This window comes from Bubalus kerabau, chromosome 10 (genome assembly GCF_029407905.1).
Source record: "Bubalus kerabau isolate K-KA32 ecotype Philippines breed swamp buffalo chromosome 10, PCC_UOA_SB_1v2, whole genome shotgun sequence".
In the NCBI taxonomy this organism is placed as follows: domain Eukaryota; kingdom Metazoa; phylum Chordata; class Mammalia; order Artiodactyla; family Bovidae; genus Bubalus; species Bubalus kerabau.
In genome coordinates this window covers 84,142,305-84,159,970 of record NC_073633.1, presented here as the reverse complement: position 1 = coordinate 84,159,970, position 17,666 = coordinate 84,142,305, and the positions used below count along the sequence as shown (strand labels likewise).

The 17,666-nt window shown below is 35.4% G+C and overlaps 1 protein-coding gene across 7 annotated transcripts in view; it reads right to left on the bottom strand.

The window, feature by feature from the left end:
* PALS1 (protein associated with LIN7 1, MAGUK p55 family member) overlaps nucleotides 1–17,666 on the bottom strand; it is a 79,398-nt gene that overhangs the window by 13,127 nt on the left and 48,605 nt on the right. For all 7 annotated transcript variants that reach the window (XM_055538388.1, XM_055538390.1, XM_055538386.1 and 4 more), the window contains 7 exons: nucleotides 16,965–17,173; nucleotides 14,453–14,530; nucleotides 13,299–13,445; nucleotides 11,981–12,142; nucleotides 9,569–9,646; nucleotides 3,717–3,900; nucleotides 18–89 (listed from right to left, as the gene is read on the bottom strand). In XM_055538388.1, the coding sequence (XP_055394363.1) occupies nucleotides 18–89; nucleotides 3,717–3,900; nucleotides 9,569–9,646; nucleotides 11,981–12,142; nucleotides 13,299–13,445; nucleotides 14,453–14,530; nucleotides 16,965–17,173 (930 nt within the window). The remainder of the gene's footprint in view (nucleotides 1–17; nucleotides 90–3,716; nucleotides 3,901–9,568; nucleotides 9,647–11,980; nucleotides 12,143–13,298; nucleotides 13,446–14,452; nucleotides 14,531–16,964; nucleotides 17,174–17,666) is intronic.

Sequence of the window (17,666 nt, the reverse complement as noted above, 5' to 3'; positions counted from 1 at the left end):
AAATATAAGGGTCCAACCTGATTTTTCTGGTTCCTTATCTTCTTCTATGGTTTGCTTCATGGCTTCCCTTTGCTGCTGAAAGCTTTTCCCTAAACAAAAGAGAAGAAAAAGAGTGAAATAGTTAGACAAAAGAATAGATCAATCTTTTTTTCTTTAATTAAGGGACGACACCAGAAGTAACTGTTCATTTACAATCCCTTCTGAATCCTCCTGCCACTACATGAGAGAATGTCAACTATGATTATAAACTCCAAAATGTTTAAGGTGTTAAGTTCCAACCTGGCTCTCACTCAATCCTAGGATATGTATTACTAGACTATATATCATGTATTTAAAAAGATAAATAATAAACAAAGGCTAGAAGTTTTAACAGTTATTTACAAAGCTTTCCATTTAGCATCTAAGAAAGCATTCCTCAGAGATCAATGCAAAGAAATAGAGGAGAACAATAGAATGGGAAAGACTAGAGATCTCTTCATGAAAATTAGAGATACCAAGGGAACATTTCATGCAAAGATGGGCTCAATAAAGGACACAAATGGTAGGGACCTAACAGAAGCAGAAGATATTAAGAAGAGGTGGCAAGAATACACAGAACTGTACAAAAAAGATCTTCATGACCCAGATAAGCATGATGGTGTGATCACTCACCTCGAGCCAGACATCCTGGAATGTGAAGTCAAGTGGGCCTTAGAAAGCATCACTACAAACAAAGCTAATGGAAGTGATGGAATCCCAGTTGAGCTATTTCAAATCCTGAAAGATGACACTGTGCAAGTGCTGCACTCAATATGCCAGCAAATTTGGAAAACTCAGCAGTGGCCATAGGACTGGAAAAGGGCAGTTTTCATTCGAATCCCAAAGAAAAGCAATGCCAAAGAATGTTCAAACTACCGCACAATTGCACTCGTCTCACACACTGGTAAAGTAATGCTCAAAATTCTCCAAGCCAGGCTTCAGCAATATGTGAACCGTGAACTTCCAGATGTTCAAGCTGGTTTTAGAAAAGGCAGAGGAACCAGAGATCAAATTGCCAACATCTGCTGGGTCATCAAAAAAGCAAGAGAGTTCCAGAAAAACATCTATTTCTGCTTTCTTGACTATGCCAAAGCCTTTGACTGTGTGGATCTCAAGAAACTGTGTAAAATTCTGAAAGAGATGGGAATACCAGACCACCTAACCTGCCTCTTGAGAAACCTATATGCAGGTCCGGAAGCAACAGTTAGAACTGGACATGGAACAACAGACTGGTTCCAAATAGGAAAAGGAGTATGTCAAGGCTGTATATTGTCACCCGGCTTATTTAACTTCTATGCCGAGTACATCATGAGAAACGCTGGGCTGGAAGAAACACAAGCTGGAATCAAGATTGCTGGGAGAAATATCAATAACCTCAATATGCAGATGACACCACTCTTATAGCAGAGTGTGAAGAGCAACTAAAAAGCCTCTTGATGAAAGTGAAAGAGGAGAGTGAAAAAGTTGGCTTAAAGCTCAACATTCAGAAAACTAAGATCATGGCATCTGGTCCCATCACTTCATGGGAAATAGATGAGGAAACAGTGTCAGACTTTATTTTTGGGGGCTCCAAAATCACTGCAGATGGTGACTGCAGCCATGAAATTAAAAGACGCTTACTCCTTGGAAGGAAAGTTATGACCAACCTAGATAGCATATTCAAAAGCAGAGACATTACTTTGCCAACAAAGGTCTGTCTAGTCAAGGCTATGGTTTTTCCAGTGGTCATGTCTGGATGTGAGAGTTGGACTGTGAAGAAATCTGAGCGCCGAAGAATTGATGTTTTTGAACTGTGGTGTTGGAGAAGACTCTTGAGAGTCCCTTGGACTGCAAAGAGATCCAATCAGTCCATTCTAAAGGAGATCAGTCCTGGGTGTTCATTGGAAGGACTGATGCTAAAGCTGAAACGCCAAAACTTTGGCCACCTCATGCAAAGAGCTGACTCATTGGAAAAGACCCTGATGCTGGGAGGGATTGGGGGCAGGAGGAGAAGAGGACGACAGAGGATGAGATGGCTGAATGGCATCACGAACTCGATGCACATGAGTTTGAGTAAACTCCAAGAGTTGGTGATGGACAGGGAGGCCTGGCGTGCTGCGATTCATGGGGTCGCGAAGAGTCGGACACGACTGAGCGACTTAACTGAACTGAACTGATGTGGAAAGTACTGTGCTGGATCTTACAATGGTTCTGATGATTTGAATTATTGCAAATCAAACAAATTAAGAGTTATCTTTCCAAAATTACATAAAACTCATCAGTTTTTGATTCAAAGACACCATTCAATATATTCTCTTACATTTACTGTGTTCAATTCCTCTCTTTCTTTGTATGTATGTATATGTTTTAAAGATTTTTCATTTCTACAGTAAGCTACCCATGATAGAAATAAATGAAAAACCTATTATGTTTTTCCTCTTAGGATTATGATTTCACTTTCAAGGTTTCTGATTTTCATCTTATTTTCAGAGATTTACCTTAGAATCAAGTATATTTTTTCTGAAGGATAAAAGTGGTTTTAGTTAGAAAATTCTGAATTAGAGTTCTACTTTTATACTTAATTTTTATATCTAATTCTTTCCAATTCAGGCCAGAGAGTCTTAAAAAAAAAATCAATAAGCAAATTCCATCTATGTTGGAATAATCTGTTGAACTTAGTGCATTTTGTAAGACCACAAGCAAAAAAGGTTAATATTGAGTTTGAGACACATAAAAAGCATTAAGGAAAAATCAGGTTATCTCCAGCAACTGTACAGACTGATTGTGTTTCTAGATAAAACAAGTAACTATGGCTATATGGAAATTTTTAAGAGCATTAAAATTTTTTAAAAGTATGTGACTATAACAGATCTAGAGAAAATAACAAAATAATTTTAATATTTTACATATTAAATATCTTATTATACTTCCCTTGGTTCTATTTCCCTCATTCTGTCATACCCTCCTGAGTACTGTAGAAACAATCTGTAGGAAAAGTTACATCTACATATCTCATTCCATTACGTATCATCTTCACACTTTAGAAGAAATGTGTTTCTATAATAATCTTAATGTCCAATATGAGCTAGTTTTATTTTAGTATAGTCTAAATTAGAGAGTTTTCTTCAATCAAAAGATAGATGCATCTTATTTCTACCCTAAGATATCTTAGAAGAGATAAATTCAGCAGTCTTACTCTTTTGATTCTGAATAAAGTCGCACATCTTTAACAAATTCCTATCTAGATATCAAGTACGATGCCCCAGTTGATGATAATCTCCTGCTACAGTATAAGTTTTGTTGCCTTGATGTTTTTATTGTTCAATACTATTTTTGTTGCCTTGAAAACAGGGTTGATTTCAATGCACCTACAGTGAACAGTAGGATAAATGGGGGTGGTTGATGAGATTATACGATAATCCCATTCTAAAGCCCAACAAACTGGTCAGACTTACACCCAAGATACTTATATTACAGATACAACATAAAAACCCAACAAAATGAAAAAGTAACTACATCTTTTTTTTAAAGGCATAAAAATATCAAAATGAATCCGCCACAGGTATACATGTGTTACAGTTATGTAAAGTTTAAAAATAAAATAAAATTTAAAAAAAAAAAAAAAAAAAAAAGGCATAAAAATGTGAGTTTTTCCCTTTGAAGATTTGTATTTTAAATGTGTTTTTAAACTTTGTACTTTCTACCATACTGTCGTTTACCTGGAACGAGACCAGCTAGAGGCTGATTATCTTCATCTCCTTCCCTGTAGGCTTGCCACCAATTTGGATCTTCTTGACTGATTACATGAAGTATATCCCCTTTTTGAAAAGACAGACCTAACTCTCGACATGGAACATAAGGGTCATCTGATGGGTCGTAGTCAAAATGAGCCTTTACGTGGATCTAAACAATAAAAAGGGTAAAAGTAAGGACAATAATGAAATGGCAACACAATGTTTAGCATAAATGTGAGTGTTAAAATTTTTCATCAGCACAAAGATATTACGAGTGGAAAACAGATCAAGGTTAGTTTAGTAATTGTATTTGAGGGCAGAATTTTTTTCAGACTCATCTGTTTTCTTCAATTAAGACAGTCCTGTTGATTGCAAACATGTACAAGAGAAGGCAAAACACTGCCCTGTTACTGCTAACAAGCTGAGATGCCAAGAGGCCTTAAAAGTTTGACAGAAGCAGAAGGAATGTAAGAGAGTCCCTCCCTCTCCATTCCTGACTTGTGAAAACAATGACTGCAGTAAGGTACGTAATTTCTAAACCACGATTACCAGGAAAGGTAAACTGTAAACCTCTCCACGTCTGTCATCTAAGCAGGTGAGTGTCAGCTTCCCTGCTGCCATCATCTCTTCTTGACCACACTGTCAGTGTGACTGTGCCTTGATCGCTCAGTCTATTCTACAGGACGTCTAGGTTCATATATAATCAACCCCAAACTGCTAAAATTATCTAAATCAAGTTTATAACCAATTCCTATCACGTTCTGTATGTAGGCACTGAAATATTGTTAGTGCTACAAACTAAAATTTTTGCTAACTGTGCTTTGCATATCTAAAACCTGCTATGCTCTCAGAACTAAAAATAGGTAAGAATTCACATGAACCTTATTAAAAGCTCAATTATTTCCTACAGTATTTTCTCCAATATACTTCTGTAAGTTATAACAAAGTATTCTTACTTCTTAAAAGGTATAAAGGAATCAATATTCTCCTTAATTCCTCTATCTGTAATTTTTATCCAACCTGGTCAAGTGGCATGTGGCATTTCCAAAATCTGCAGATTATATGAAATCTGATAAAATTGAATTTTAGCGTTATACAGGGTAGAAGTAAGTCAAAATATAGCTGAGAGACTGGGTAAAAAGATTATACATACAATTTTATAATCTTGGCATGAGAAGCATATAATATATAGGATGATAAAATCTCTGCTTGTACTATTCCTATTAATCAATAATGCTTCCACATCTGTTTAAATTGTTGCTTTTTAGCTAAACAATCTTGGAAATCTAAATATGAAACTATAGGCATCATTATTGTGGTGGAGAGTTCATTTTATTATCAAGCTTTTCAGAGATCTATGAAATCAGACTTCTTGTCAGCCTGATGGATGATTTTATCAAATCACTTTCTGAAATCAATACCCAGCATGCTGTTTTCAAAGTGTTTTGCTCAGAACACTTACTAGGATGTTTATTAAAATACTGACTTCTTATACCACATCTTAAGCTTTCAGATTCTGTATTTTAATTAGGTTCCTTGGATAATTGCTACATACATGTCATTTAAGATATACCCTAAAATCTTAGGGAATTACCATCCTGAGGGAAACTAAATAGGCCAGTGAAGATGCTATATCTAAGTCTATGACCTTTGCCAGAGGCAGACAAAATCACCCAGAGATGTTTTTCTCTCTACTCTTGCTTAGGTCTCACCCCTTGACCATTCAGATTTTTTTGGTTTGGAATGAGGCCCCTTGTTGTGTTGACTGGAAGAGGAGAAGAGAGGACATACTTTGTTTATGTGACAAGTTTATTTAGTGCTGTTTAAAATGTACTCTAAAACTGAGAGCAAAGTTTATTTCACATCAGAGAAATTAACCAACTGACTGAGTTAAAGTCTGAGTATTGCCTTAACACATACTATGTGACTTTTTTATGACTTCTATCTATATATAGGCATGTATTTGTTTTACTGTTTCACTTTATTGCATTTTTCATATATATATATATATATACACACACACACACACATACACATACCTAAACTGAAGGTCTGTGGCAACCTTGTGTTGCTCAGAGGAAGGTTAGCATTTTTAAGCAATAAAGTATTTTTAAATGAGTGTATATATGTTGTTTGTTTAGACACAATGCAATTGTACTCTTCACAAACTACAGAACAATGTAATTATAACTTTTACATGCAATGGGAAACCAAAAATTTTGTATGACTCATTTTATTTCAGTGATCTGGAACTGAACCTGCACTATCCCTTAAGTATACCTACAGGCATCACTGCAATTCTTATCAGTTCTACAAGTTATGTCCAGCAATCTTAGGGTAGTGGCTACTTTTTTTCCTTTCCCATACAAAGGAAAACAGAGTCCTTTTTAAATGAAGGAGAGACTGTGACCCCTACAGGAAAGCTCCAGGGCTTCACCATGCAGTAGCATCAGTAAAGTATATCTGACCAAAACAATGTTTGGTTTCTAATTCAAACAAAATCATTTGTTTAAATTTTAAATTACAGGGTTGTTTAGACACAATTATCTTCCAGCCCAACATTTTTCTCTTTGTCTCACTGGTGGCTCAGCAGTTAAGAATCCACCTGCCAATGTAGGTTTGATCCCTGGTCTGGGAAGACCCCACATACCTTGGAGCAACTAAGCCCAAGCACCACAACTATTGAGCCTGTGCTCTAGAGCCCCAGAGCCCCCAGCTACTGAAGCCTGCTTGTCCTAAAGCCCGTGCTCCACAACAAGAGAAGCCACAATGAGAAGCCTGTACACCGCAACTAGAGAAAAGCCAATGCAGCAACAAAGACCCAACAAAGTCAAAAATAAATACATACTAAGGGCAGCATCAAGAAGAGCCTTTGCAATGTCAAGCAACAGTTTTTAAATTCCTCCTCTTCATTCTAAGATTCCTCCTCTCTGACGCCCATTCAAGAAAGAATAGTTTTTAAAATAATTTATTATTTATGGCTGCACTGGGCCTTTGTCTAGTTGCAGCAAATGGGGGTTACTGCAGCTCGAGGGCATCTCATTGTGGTGGCTTCTCTTTTTCTGGAGGACAAGCTCTAGGGCTTGTGGGCTCAGCTGCCTTGCAGCTGTGGGATCTTCCCTGACCAGAGATCAAACCGGTGATCCCTGCATTGCAAGGTGTATTCCCCACCACTGGACAGACCACCAGGGAAGCCCAAGAAGGAATATCTTTACTTGTTCTTTCCCATATTTAACAGGAGAAATTTGGGGTATCTGTGGGTATCCAATTGATGTTTAGTAGTAGGAAGACAAAAATATGAACCTTAGGGCAACAGCAAACTTAATAAAGCAACTGTTTGAACCTGGAAAGAGATGTCCATCTGTTCACTGTCCATACTGTTCACTGAAATTATTAATATTTTTTCATCTTCTGATAAAATATATATATTTATAAACATTTTACTGCATTATAAAACTTAAGATCTTCTTCCAAATGAGAAAAAAATTAAAGTGAAAATTATATAATACATTCTATACTTCTAAGAGAAAAGTATATTGGATGGTAGTGGTTCTCAATCTTTTCTTTCAACCCAATTATCTTCATAGGCTGTGAACAATCCTTAACCTATCATTTTTAAAAATCTTTAGAATTTTTTGCAAATACATGAAGTATATATAAACAGACTGCTCCCTTGACCTGATCTCCCCACAATAAATACAACTACAGCCTAGATCTCTCTGTAGAATAACAGAATGATGGCTCAGTGGTAAACAATCCTTCTGCTAACGCAGCAGATGCCAGTTCAATCCCTGGGTCAGGATGATTCCCTGGAGAAGGAAGTGGCAACCCACTCTAGTATTCTTGCCTGAGAAATCCCATGGACAGAAGAGCCTGGCACACTGCAGTCTATGGGGTCACAAAAGAATCAGACATGACTTAGCAACTCAACAACGTATTTAATTCTATGGATTTGGTATCTACACCTGAATGCCTCTCAGGTATCTCTCGATTTTTCTCCCCAAACCAGTTTTTCCTCCACATTGCCCTTCAGTAAGCAACACCACTATTCATCCAGTTGCTGAAGCATATTTGCTTCTTGCCTATCCATTACTCTTCACATTCATTAAAAGGTCCTGTCATTGCTACTTCCAGAACACAGCCTGCATAATTTTCTCCACTGCCACTGCTATCATAGACATTTAAGCCATCATCATAGTTTATATTGGCTTCAGCAACACTTTCCTAAATCTCCTTGCTTCCATTATTGGCTCTACTAATCCAATTTCTACCCAGCAGCCAGAGTAGTTTTGTTTCTAAACACAAATCAGATGTTACTGTATTTGAAATCCAAACTCCCTACCATGGCCAAGACTTACTTGACTCTTAGACTCATCTCTTAGAATTCTCTCCCCACCTTTCTACTCCCTCACTTGGCTCCAGTCCCACGGGTTTTCCAAACACAAAGTTCTTTGGAAATTATACCTGAAAGTTCTTCTGGAAGTTAACAGGCTTGGCTTCATCTCATCCTACCAGGTGTCAGCTTCACGTTGCCTTCTCCTGGAGGCCTTTCCTGCCAACCTTATATAATCAATCCCACACCTCTTTTTTTATTCTCAGTGTTTATATTCACTGATTTCCATCTCAACATTTACACCAAACTATATTTACCCCAAACATGTTCATTACTGTAAAACGATCATTTATTTGCACAGTGCCTAGTACACAAATGGGATCAAGTAGATATTCATTGTAAGGAAAAAAACTATTTGGGACCCTTAATATTTCAATTATTAATACTACTGGGCTAGTGGATAATTCTATGCTTTGTATCCCTGAACTATGATTTTAGTATTCTGCTAAGTCTTTAAATCCCCCTAAAACTACATCTCTATCCTCCCAGCCCAGACCCCCAAAATCAAGAGACTTCAGTCATGCTCCCAGTCTTAGAAAGTTATTAAGTCTCCTATAGGGAGAAGAGGGGATTTTCCTGGTGGTCTGGTGGTTAAGACTTTGCCTTCCAATACAGTAGGTGCAGGTTCAATTCCTGGTCAGCGAGCTAAGATCCCACAAAGAAAGGCAATTCCAAAGCATGTTCAAACTACCGCACAATTACACTCATCTCACACACTAGCAAAGTAAGGCTCAAAATTCTCCAAGCTAGGCTTCAACAGTATGTGAACCGTGAACTTTCAGGTGTTCAAGCTGGATTTAGAAAAGGCAGAGGAACCAGAGATCAAATTGCCAACATGTACTGAATCATAGAAAAAGCAAGAGAATTCAAGAAGAACATCTACTTCTGCTTCATTGACTATGAAAAAGCCTTTGATTGTGTGGATCACAACAAACTGGAAAATTCTTAAAGAGATGGGAATACTAGACCACTTTACCTGCCTCCTGAGAAATCATATGCAGGTCAAGAAGCAACAGTTACAACCAGACAGTCAAGACAGTGTGGTTGTCATGGGTCAAGCGGGGAGGAAGTGATGAATAAGCAGAACATAGAGGACTTTTAGGGCAATGAAACTATCTGTAGGTTATGATGGTAGATGTATGTAATTATACATTTGTCAAAACTCATAGAACACCAAAAGTGAATCCTAAAGTAAACTATGAATCTGGGTAACAATGAAACCATAAATTCTCTAATGTAACAGATACACCATTCTGATGTGGGATGTTGACAGCAAGGGAGGCTGTGCGTGTGTGGGGGCAGGAATTATGTGGGAACTCTATATTTTCTGCTCAATTTTGCTGTGAACTTAAAACTACTCTCAAAAAATAAAGTTTATTAATTAAGAAAAATGTAAACAGTAGCCATCATAAAATAAGGAGCATTAAAAAAAAAAATCACTTACCACTGTTTCCTTGGCAGGAGGAGGCTTGATCTGTTGACTGGGAATCAGAACAAATGTCAAAGTACCATGCATATCAGACTGCAACAGAAAAAGCACATTATTTTAAAAAGCTGTATTTATGAAAATCATTTCATGATCTTATGATCAACAGTTCCTAAGCTGGACTATACTGGAACCTCAAGGAAACTTAAAAAAGAAACTGGTAAAGATGAATCCCATTTTATCAGGAAGCACAAATTACCCCTTTTGTGGACTCCATTATATTAGAGCTACCCAGGCATATGGCATGCAACAATTTTGGTCCTCTGGTCCACTGGGGAAGGCCACTTGGCCCTTAAGTCTTGGGTTTCTGTCTTCCATTCAGTTTAAGTTTAGGACGATTCCACAATGAAGGGCTGGAAGATATTACAGCACTTCTGGCTTATCTACTCTGACATACATCGATTTTAGTACAGTAGAATTTGAAATGGTAATCGTCACTAGGATTAGAAAAGTGATGCAAATATACAAATATTCTTACTTCCTAGATGCTTTGTCTCTGTCATTCATTCTATATTTTAACTGTACATAGTCTTACTGCTAGGTTCTTTATTATTTTCCAGTACAGTGGCCCTCCGTATTCATGGGTTCCATATCTGTGAATTCAACCAACTGCAGATGAAAAAAAATCCCAGAAAATTCTAAAAAGCAAAACTTGTTTTTGCCATCTGCAGACAACTATTTATATAGCATTTATATTGTATTAGGTATTATACATAATCCAGAGATTATTTAAAATATACTAGAGGATGTGTGTAGGTTACATTCAAATACTATGCCATTTTATGTAAGAGACGTGAGTGTCCATGGATTTTGGTACCCATGGGGGGCCCTGGAACCAAGCCCCCTTGGATATCAAGGGACAATTGTACACCACTGCCTGCCTTGTTCAGATACCTCCAGCCTAGACAGTAATCACACTTATGGTCCTGACATAGTAGGGAACGGTACTGAAACAGTACTCAATCTAGAGATAGCGGTCAATAAAACAAGATCTAAGAACAATAACCAATGGCACTTTGTGCTACCAAAGCAATAAATGGGACTGGGTAAAAATAAGAATGTGAGGATGTTTTCTAAATCTGACAACAGATGTCTGCAGATAGGAGAAATTCTAATGTAACAACTGATATTAAGTAAATAAGACTATAAATGTGGTTGATGAGTATATATGTGGTGATCATAAACTGTCCTCAAAAGTTGACTCTAAATTGCTTCCTGATTATACTAGCAGTCTAATAGAACTTTCTGAGATGACAGAATTCTGATCAGTGGGCTGAAATTGCAGAATACCATGTTCCTTAATCTACACCGTAATATGATAACCATTAGTAACACACTGCTCTTGGAACATCTGAAATGCGGTTACTGAGGGCTTCGCAGGTGGCATTAGTGTGTTTAAGAACCCACCTGCCAGTGCAGGTAGATGTAAGAGATGTGGGTTAGATCCCTGGAGGAGGGCACAGCAACCCACACCAGTATTTTTGTCTGGAGAATTCCATGGACAGAGGAGCCTGGCAGGCTATGGCCCATAGGGCTGCAAAGAGTTGGACATGACTGAAGCAACTTAGCATGCACACATGAATGAGGAACTAAATTTTAAATTTTACTTAATTTAAATAGAAATAACTAGCACATGTAGCAAATGGCTATTATAGTGAACAGTGTAGAGCTATACCATTGTTATTATCTAATACTGTTAAAAAAAAAAACAACAATCAATTGTAGATAATAAAGAAAATGAACAAAAAAGTCATGAGGGTATGAACTTCGTTTTGTTACTGTTTCCCTAGCAGCTAGCACATAGGAGGCACTTAATACATATATTTTGAATGATTTAGTGAGTTATTATTAGTGATTTCAGAGGCAAATAAAATGTACCTAACAGTATAAATAAAATTAGTAGTGTCCCCGTAAGAATAAAATGCTACTAGTAAATATTATTGGAGAAGGCAATGGCACCCCACTCCAGTACTCTTGCCTGGAAAATCCCACGGACGGAGGAGCCTGGTAGGCTGCAGTCCATGGGGTTGCTAAGAGTCAGACACGACTGAGCGACTTCACTTTCACTTTTCACTTTCATGCATTGGAGAAGGAAATGGCAACCCACTCGAGTGTTCTTGCCTGGAGAATCCCAGGGACGGGGGAGCCTGGTGGGCTGTCATCTCTGGGGTCGCACAGAGTCGGACATGACTGAAGCGACTTAGCAGCAGTAAATATTATGGAAATAATTATATGTGAAAATTATGCTAGAAATTATATAGATATCTTAAATTATTTTTAAAATGCTTTTAAAATATTTTATTCTGAAGTCTACTGAAGGAAACAATTTTTGAGACTGTATCAATTATTCTTCTACCCGTGTCAACTCACCAACAAGTCAAAAACCTCATTGACATCTTTTCCCCGAATTTCAATGCCATTAATTTCCAAAACTTCATCTCCTTCATGTAACAGACCACTTTTTTCTGCAGCACCCCCTTTAACTATCCGACTAATAATGACAGAATCCATTTCATTACGAACTGTAGCACCCTAAAAAAAAAAATTCAAGTCAAATTTTTTTTTAAATGCATTTTTTATTTCATTTTAAAATTCTTACTTTTCTAGTTAACAATATTAGCCTTCATTTATCTGGAGAAAAAAAATTATTTACATACAGTAACCATGGCAGTAAGTCTGAAAGCTGATCATTTCCTCCACATTTTCTGCTTCGGAAGCATTCTATTTGTTAAAATTCTAAAATCAGACTTTTGAAGCATACAACAGCATAAAAATGCACTTGCTCAAAAATAAAGTGAAAGCCTATAATCAAATTTGTTCTTTATATGGTAGATGCTATTCAAATGGTTATACTATATTTAGGTACAATTAGTGAACATGACTTGTAACTGAAAATCTTTTTAAATTCAAAATATGATGAAGCGACGAATACTAATCTGGCTAATAATCAAAATATTAAATACTATAGCTGTATCCAATCCACATTAAAATGTATTAAATATTTACGATACAAATCAGAAGCACAACTGAAATATATAGTCAAAAAATGGAAATCTGAATAAAGCTTAAAAGTAGACAGTTTGTAATACTTTTCTCCTGAATCTTTATTTTAAAAATTTGTCATAACTTTCCCCATTTTTTTTTTTTTGGTGGGGAATAAAACCTTGTTACGTAAACTGCCTTTTAATAAAATACAGTCCCTATTTCATGTACCATGTTATGCAAGAAAATTTAAGACCTTAGGATTCAAGAATATTTCTCCAAAAATAAAAAGGAACAAAATTAAGGTAATAACAACAGACTAAGAGAAAAAACATTTACATATAAGAACTATAAAATATTAACATTAAACAATGCATACTTCTAAATACATGTCAAGTATGTTAGTAATTACATTGAATGAAATGATCACAATTTCTAACTTGTTTTTTTTTTTTAAAAGTTAGAAGAATAATGAAGCAGATTACTTGTCCCTTCTTTGTCCAATTACTTCAAAACCTATTTTTTCATCAAATTATGGGTGAGAAAAGGTGAACAAATTCTTCTCAGCCTAATAAGGAGTATGAGCAAGAACATAAAAGAATTCCAAAAAATCAGCCTCAAAAGAGAGAAACTACCAGAAATGTAAAGGGTCTTCAATTATACAGATCTCGGAAAGGATCTCGTATCAGAGGTGTGGAACACTTACCAATGGAATATCTCGAGCCTTTTCTATACGAACTATTTTTACAGTTTCTCCTCCATATTGGCCAACGCTTTCATAAACTTTCTCATCTGTAATAGGCTCTAGCTGCATTTCCTGCTCAGCGACCTTATCATGGGCCAGTAAAAGTGCCTGTTTCAAAGAAACCCAAAGCATTTAAAGTAACAACATGACTTATTTCTGTAAAGAGATTTTTACCTAATCATGTACAAAGTATCCTGATCATTATACATTTAAAAGTGGTATAATTAATTATATATTCAGATCTGTTTCCAAACTTTCCAACTGAAGTACAGATGCAGCTCTGTATCTTTTTTAGGCAACTAACATGTGTTAGTTACACTAGGGAATACTCTGGAATGAGTTATCAAAGTCTAAAATGCTTATTAAACTTCATAAAAACAGAATCACTTTAAGGGTCCAAGATTATAATTAAAATTTACATAAAAACATAACCAAAAAAGAGAAGTTTGCAAGTAAGTTGTTTCAAAAATAATGTAGTTAATTTTAAGTAGAAAAGTATATAATCCAACAATAATTACTTTGTGATGTAAACAATCAAAGCTATGGTTTTTCCGTCAAAGCTACAGTTTTCCGGTAGTCATGTATGGATGCGAGAGCTGGACAGTAAAAAAAAGCTGAGCACCGAAGAAATGATGCCTTCAAACTGTGGTGCTAGAGAAGACTCTTAAGAGTTCCCTGGACAGCAACAAGATGAAACCAGTCAACCCTAAAGGAAATCAGTCCTGAATATTCACTGGAAGGACTGATGCTGAAGCTGAAGCTCCAATATTTGGCCACCTGATGCAAACAGGTGACTCACTGGAAAAGACCCTGTTGCTGGGAAAGACAGAAGGCAGGAGAAGAAGGGGACGACAGAGGCTGAGATGGTTGGATAGCATCACCGACTCAATGGACATGAGTTTGAGAAAACTCTGGGAGATAGTGAAGGACAGGGAAGCCTGGAGTGCTGCAGTCCATGGGGTTGCTAAGAGTTGGACACAATTGAGTGACGAAACAACAACAACAATCAAAATAGGCTACATAATATTTGAGCTCTTTGTTAGTCCAAGAAACTGATTCAAAGTGATACTGAATGCTGGAAAAACCACAAAAATAATGCTCTGTCCATTTTCTACCTGAATATGTGGAGCACTCAGCAGAGCAGTTAATTCTTGTCCTTCCTTCTGGTGAACTGGCTTCAAAACAGTTTGTACCTAAGAAACAAAGATTATTCCTAGGTTACAGATAATATGACATTTGTACAGATTTTTTTAAAGGGTAGGATTTAAAATTGTAAAAACTATTTGTAAGACAGAAAAGCACTGAAGAGAATTATCATTTTTAAAATGTTTTTTCTCAGAATTTTCAATCTTACCATGATTGACGATAGCATTTTTATTTATGACTATGAATGAGGCATTTCTTTCTTGAAAATTTCTGCAAATACATTATAAAATAGACTAATAATGACCATATGAGAGAAAAGCTATTCTAACAGTTATGCTGCTATTTTGTATTTTTAACCATACATTTATGTAACTACATTTTAAATCAGAGAGGACATTTTAGAGTTAGATTAACAAGATAAATGTATATGAGAGTGATAGAATAACCACTATACTATAATGAATTATATTAAAAATTTTCCTCAAGTCAAGAATTCTTCCACTTAGTATAAACTCCACTTGATAATGAATTTTTTTTTAGCCTGTTTCCTTACTCATGGTTCTTAAAAGATTGAGATAATTCATATAAACTGCTTAGCTTATTACCTAGCACACAGTAAATTGTTATTTTAATATATTTCTAGATGTGAGTTACTCATATTTTCAGATTTCTAGATTAATGTTCATAAAATGAATTGACCTCTACTTGGTGAGTATAGTCACCAAGTACATATATACGTGTATATATATGAAAAGTGAAAGTGAAGTCGCTCAGTCGTGTCCAACTCTTTGTGACCCCGTGGACTGTAGCCCACCAGGCTCCTCTGTCCATGGGATTCTCCCGGCAAGAATACTGGAGTGAGTTGCCGTTTCCTTCTCCTGGGGATCCTCCTGACCCAGGGATCGAACCCAGGTCTCCCACATTACAGGCAGACGCTTTAACCTCTGAGCCACCAGGGAAGTCATATATATATATATATATATATATATATATATATATATATATATATATATGTATGTGTGTATGTGTGTGTGTGTGTGTGTGTGTGTGTGTGTGTGTGTGTATACACACATAGTCACCAGTATAGTATACTGGTTTACTATTGTTTTTAGTATCTAGATTATATTATCCAAGTACAATGAGATGGGAAATAGTCAATATTTATGTGTGAAAACAGTTTATTTAACATAAGGATTATATGTTCCCTAATGTTTTGAAGGAGTCTGTAAAATTATCTGGGTCTGGCAGTTTTTTGAGGAGTAGATTTCTACCTTTCAATTTTACCTACTGTTACTACTTTTTTCAGGTATCTGTAAGTCACTTTTGGCAATTTTTATTTTCTTACAAAAACAACCCAGGTGATAGCACTTTCATACTTAATAATATAAACTTATAATTTGTTATAATTTATGCTTTTATCTTTGCTAACATTATTAGTGTTTTTTTCTTAATCTAACTTGTCAATGGTTTCTCTATTTTCCTGTTCTCTAAAAAAAGGAAACTTTTAATGTTAAATTTATGTAATTTAATTCCTTTTTGTTTTCATTTACTTCCCTTTCTAATTTCTAATCACATGAGCTGTATGTTCAGTTGAATTATGTTCAATCTTTTCTTCTACCATAAATATTTAAAATTTTCTCTGTGGGCTATTTTTCCTCAAATATTATATGTTCTCATTATCAACATCTCTGATTTTCCTCCTTTTTCTATTTCCTTACTCCAGTACCAAAAAGAGCACTTTGTAACAATGCAGATTAACAAAACCAAAAATATCACCATTGATGAAAACATATAGAAATAAATTAATATATAAATTTTTAATAAAAGTTAGCTCATGATTAAAATAGGAATCCAGTAAATCTCTAACAATTCTTATGGTTATTTTAAATAATTTTTAAAGTAATTCCTCTATCAAAACTAAGAGATAATAATTTTGAGATTAATCAATTTGACCACAAGTAGATCACAGCAATGATAGCATCAGAACTAGCCTGTTCTCTAGTTTTGGCACCTAGAAAAGGATGTTTCTAAATATATATTGAGTTCCATATGTATTCAATACAAGTAACAAATCTTAGAAGTTATATATTTATAATACCTGATTATCTAACATAATTTAATCTCATCAGTACTGATTTATCTCAGTTTACAATGTATATTGCTTAAAATAAAACCATACTAAAAGTATTAAAATAAATTTCCCCTTTAGCAATTTAGACAAATACTCCTCTTACTATACAAATATAAGAACCAATGCTCTTCTTTTCATGGAACAGAGTCTTATTTTTGAACTAAGTATACTTTTTTTCCAGGATAAAATACACATAAGTGAATTTTTCCTAACACATAAATTATCAACATGTGATCAGTAGTAATTAATTCTAATGAACCTTAGAGTCACAGCAGTATTTTCCAAGAATACTGCCTCACTACCACTAACTATTACCTTGCATATGTCAATGAGATGTTCAGAATACGTACCTCCTGCGCAAGATCTTGTGCATTGGAGATAAGAGGAAATGGAGGACTGGCCTTGTTCATGTGTACTGTGACAGCATTGTGTATCTTAAACGCATTCTGGAAATCTTTATTTTGTACAAGTTGTAAAAGCAGTGAAATATCCTCCTGGCTCTGAGAATCTACCAAGGTATGTTGGATATGTTTAAGTGAAGAAAACAAGTCTTCCACTTCTAGTAGGAGAAGGAAAAGGTATCCAAAAATTAATTTTGTCTTAATTCCACAAGTGTCTTAAGATAAAATTTCTTGAACAAATAACAATAAGTTTTGGGGAAAAAAAAAAACTTACCTATTTTTTGAGTGTCAAATCACTGTCATTTTACTGATTTTTAAGTAAAACTCTTTAAAAATTATACAACAGAATCAAGTACATTTTTTCAAGTGTTTTAATTATGTAAAATATATATCACTATAAAAATAAATAAGGGGGTAGAATACATGAATGAATAAAAAATTTAAAACCACCAATAGTCCCATCACTTACAAATAACTTTAAAAAAATCTCATGGCATTTCCTTTTTTCATTTAACAGGACATTTAGTTTTCCCACATCATCAAAGTCTTTACAAAAACATATACAACGGCTCCTTGATGTTCCATTACATGTCTAAAACTGTAACTTATAATAACCATTACATTAAATCGAGCATTCAGGGTGCTTCCAAT